The 2,620-nt window shown below is 40.0% G+C and overlaps 1 protein-coding gene across 1 annotated transcript; it reads left to right on the plus strand.

Annotated features, from left to right (window-relative positions):
• Nucleotides 1,732–2,352, plus strand: LOC109229896. The gene has a single exon (XM_019395443.1). The coding sequence runs from the start codon at nucleotides 1,732–1,734 to the stop codon at nucleotides 2,350–2,352; it is 621 nt and encodes a 206-aa protein (XP_019250988.1).

A 2,620-nucleotide genomic window follows, 5' to 3' on the forward strand; every position in this document is an offset into this window, starting at 1 on the left:
GAAACCCGGAGATGGATCTTCTCCAAAAAGCTAGATTACCCTTCCTCGGTACTGGGTGACTTATAGTAAGTGATGTATATGTTCCGGGATGGATATTTCCTGGGCCGTATGGGCCATATACAGTACCGAGTGGTTGAGCATTCGAGAGTGTGAGCACATAAGGCTGACAACATGGTGCATCCCATACGACATGTGCATTGGCATTGTGATGACCCAAAAAGTCATCACTTGTTTTAGAAACAAATTCAGTGTTCCGAGGCCTAAAAACCTCTTTTTTGCCTCACCTCAATTTGAGTGCGTATTTCGGGCACGTAACCGGAAAGCCGTAATATGAAAATCTGTGGAAAATAATGAATTTTGCCTTTAAAATAAATTTAAGTTGACTTCAATCAACACTTTGAGCAAACGAACCTGAATCAGTATTCCGACGATCCCGGGAGATCCGTAAGAAAATATGAGACTTGGGCGTATGCCCGGAATCGGATTCCGAGCTCCCATGCCCGAGAATTGAATTTTTAAAGAAAATTGTTTTCTGAAAAATATATGAGTTTTTGAAGATGAAATGTGTTTGAAATTTGATGGTAGCGGGCCCGTATGTTGGTTCTGGAGCCCGGTACAGGTCTTATATGTGATTTAAGTTGAGTTTGAGAAGTTTGGTAAGAAACGGACTTGAAAAGACATGAATCGGACCCTATTTGAGAAAAGTAGAAAATTTGATGTTCTTAAGTGATTCCATGATTTTGATGCTAAATTCATAGTTGTTGATGTTATTTTGGTGATTTGAATGCACGAGCGAGTCCGTATGATGTTTTTGGACTGGCGTACATGTTTGGTTTGGAGCCCCGAGGGCTCGAGTGAGTTTCGGATAGGCCACGGAGTGGAATTTAGATGCATTTTCAGCCATTTTTCATAACTTCTCAAAACATAAACACTCTAAGGCGATTTTTCAAAGGCAATTTCTTCTCCCAATCGAATGTAAGTTATTTCTAACTCGCTTTCTTCAATCTTTAACATGTTTTCACATGATTTTAACTCAAAATCAAAGGTTTTCATGGGGGAAATTGGGTGTTATGGGTAGAACCTACGTTTTTCAAATTTTGGGGATTTGGACCTCGATTTGAGGTTCGATTTAAAAACGAATTGTATATTTGAGTTCGTGGGTGAATGGGTAATCGGGGTTTTGTTTCGAACCTCGGGTTTTGACCAGTGGGCCTGGGGGCGATTTTTGTCTTTTTGGGGAAAACTTTAGAAAACTTATTTTCATGCATTATAATTGATTCAATTAGCATTTATTGATGTGATTAAGTAACTTGTGGCGTGTACTTCTACTTCCAAGTTGAAAATCTAATTCTCTCGGCGCACAATAGCATGAAAACCGTTTCTCTCGGCGCACAATAGCAAAGCTTGCAATTGTCACCGGTATTAATGGCGCGGTGTTGGAAAACCTTGCATGGAACTATTACACAGACGGAGAAGATGATTACTCCAGCAAATGGCGTTCAATTGGAATTACCTCCCTTAACTTTTGGTAGTTTTCTTCCACAAAAGTATCAATCGATTGAGGAAGGACATGAAACTAGTAGCTCTGAAGGTGAAATTCAACTGCAACCGGTAAAAATGGAAGAAGTGATGAAATCTACAGTGAAGTGCTTACAATTCTCAGAAGCGAGTGGATCGGAGAAGCCAACACCTACGATAACTGATATCGTTTGAGGAAATCATAGCTCACAAATGGGGAGAACACTGTCATATGTACCTCCAATTGATAGAGATGGTAAGAAAATAGTTAAATTGTGTGAGGAAGATTTACAATCCTTAGAGGATTACTGGAAAAATGCTTTAATTGGCTATATAATTGGAGAAAATCCTTATGAGAAAGCTATGGAGAATATTGTGATGAGTGTTTCGAACTGTGTTACAAAACCTCAGATCCTATTGCATGCGGAGGGATATTGTATTTTTCGAGTTAACACCATAGCTGATAGAGATCCTGTCCTGCAATCAGGACCTTACTCGTACAGGAACAAACCTATGGTATTGAAACTATGGGAAATTGATTTTTCATTCAATAGTGATGTTCTCAGTACAATTCCTGTATGGGTTAGGTTTCCTGGGCTGCCAGTGGGATTTTGGTCGACCGAAGCTCTTAGCAAGATGGCTAGTGCAATTGGCAAACCACTGTACACTGATAAGTTTACTGCTCACTTTGAGAAGATTTCCTATGCTAGAATCCTTGTGGAAACAGATGCTGCTTATCCCTTACCAGATCAGATTGAGATAGAAACACCTTGTGGTCCAAAGGTACAAGCGATTGAGTATGACTGGAAGCCTAGTTTCTGTAACGATGCTTAAAATTTGGACATGATTCTATGGACTGTTGGTATAACACAAAATGTGATGCTGCGCAGAAGATAAAGGAAGGGGGTGGGCATTAAAGACAGAGGAGAAGAGGAAAGAAGCAGGGGAGGAATGTGAAGCAGGCCTGAATAGTCAAACAACATCAAGTGACTGCAGTTACTCAGGAAGATGAAATGACAGCACAGGAAAATACACAAGTGAAAAGCTGTGTAGTAAATGTGAATGATAGTAAGGAAAATGCACAACAGACTACTTATGTGTC

This window comes from Nicotiana attenuata, chromosome 7 (assembly GCF_001879085.1).
Source record: "Nicotiana attenuata strain UT chromosome 7, NIATTr2, whole genome shotgun sequence".
Taxonomy (NCBI): domain Eukaryota; kingdom Viridiplantae; phylum Streptophyta; class Magnoliopsida; order Solanales; family Solanaceae; genus Nicotiana; species Nicotiana attenuata.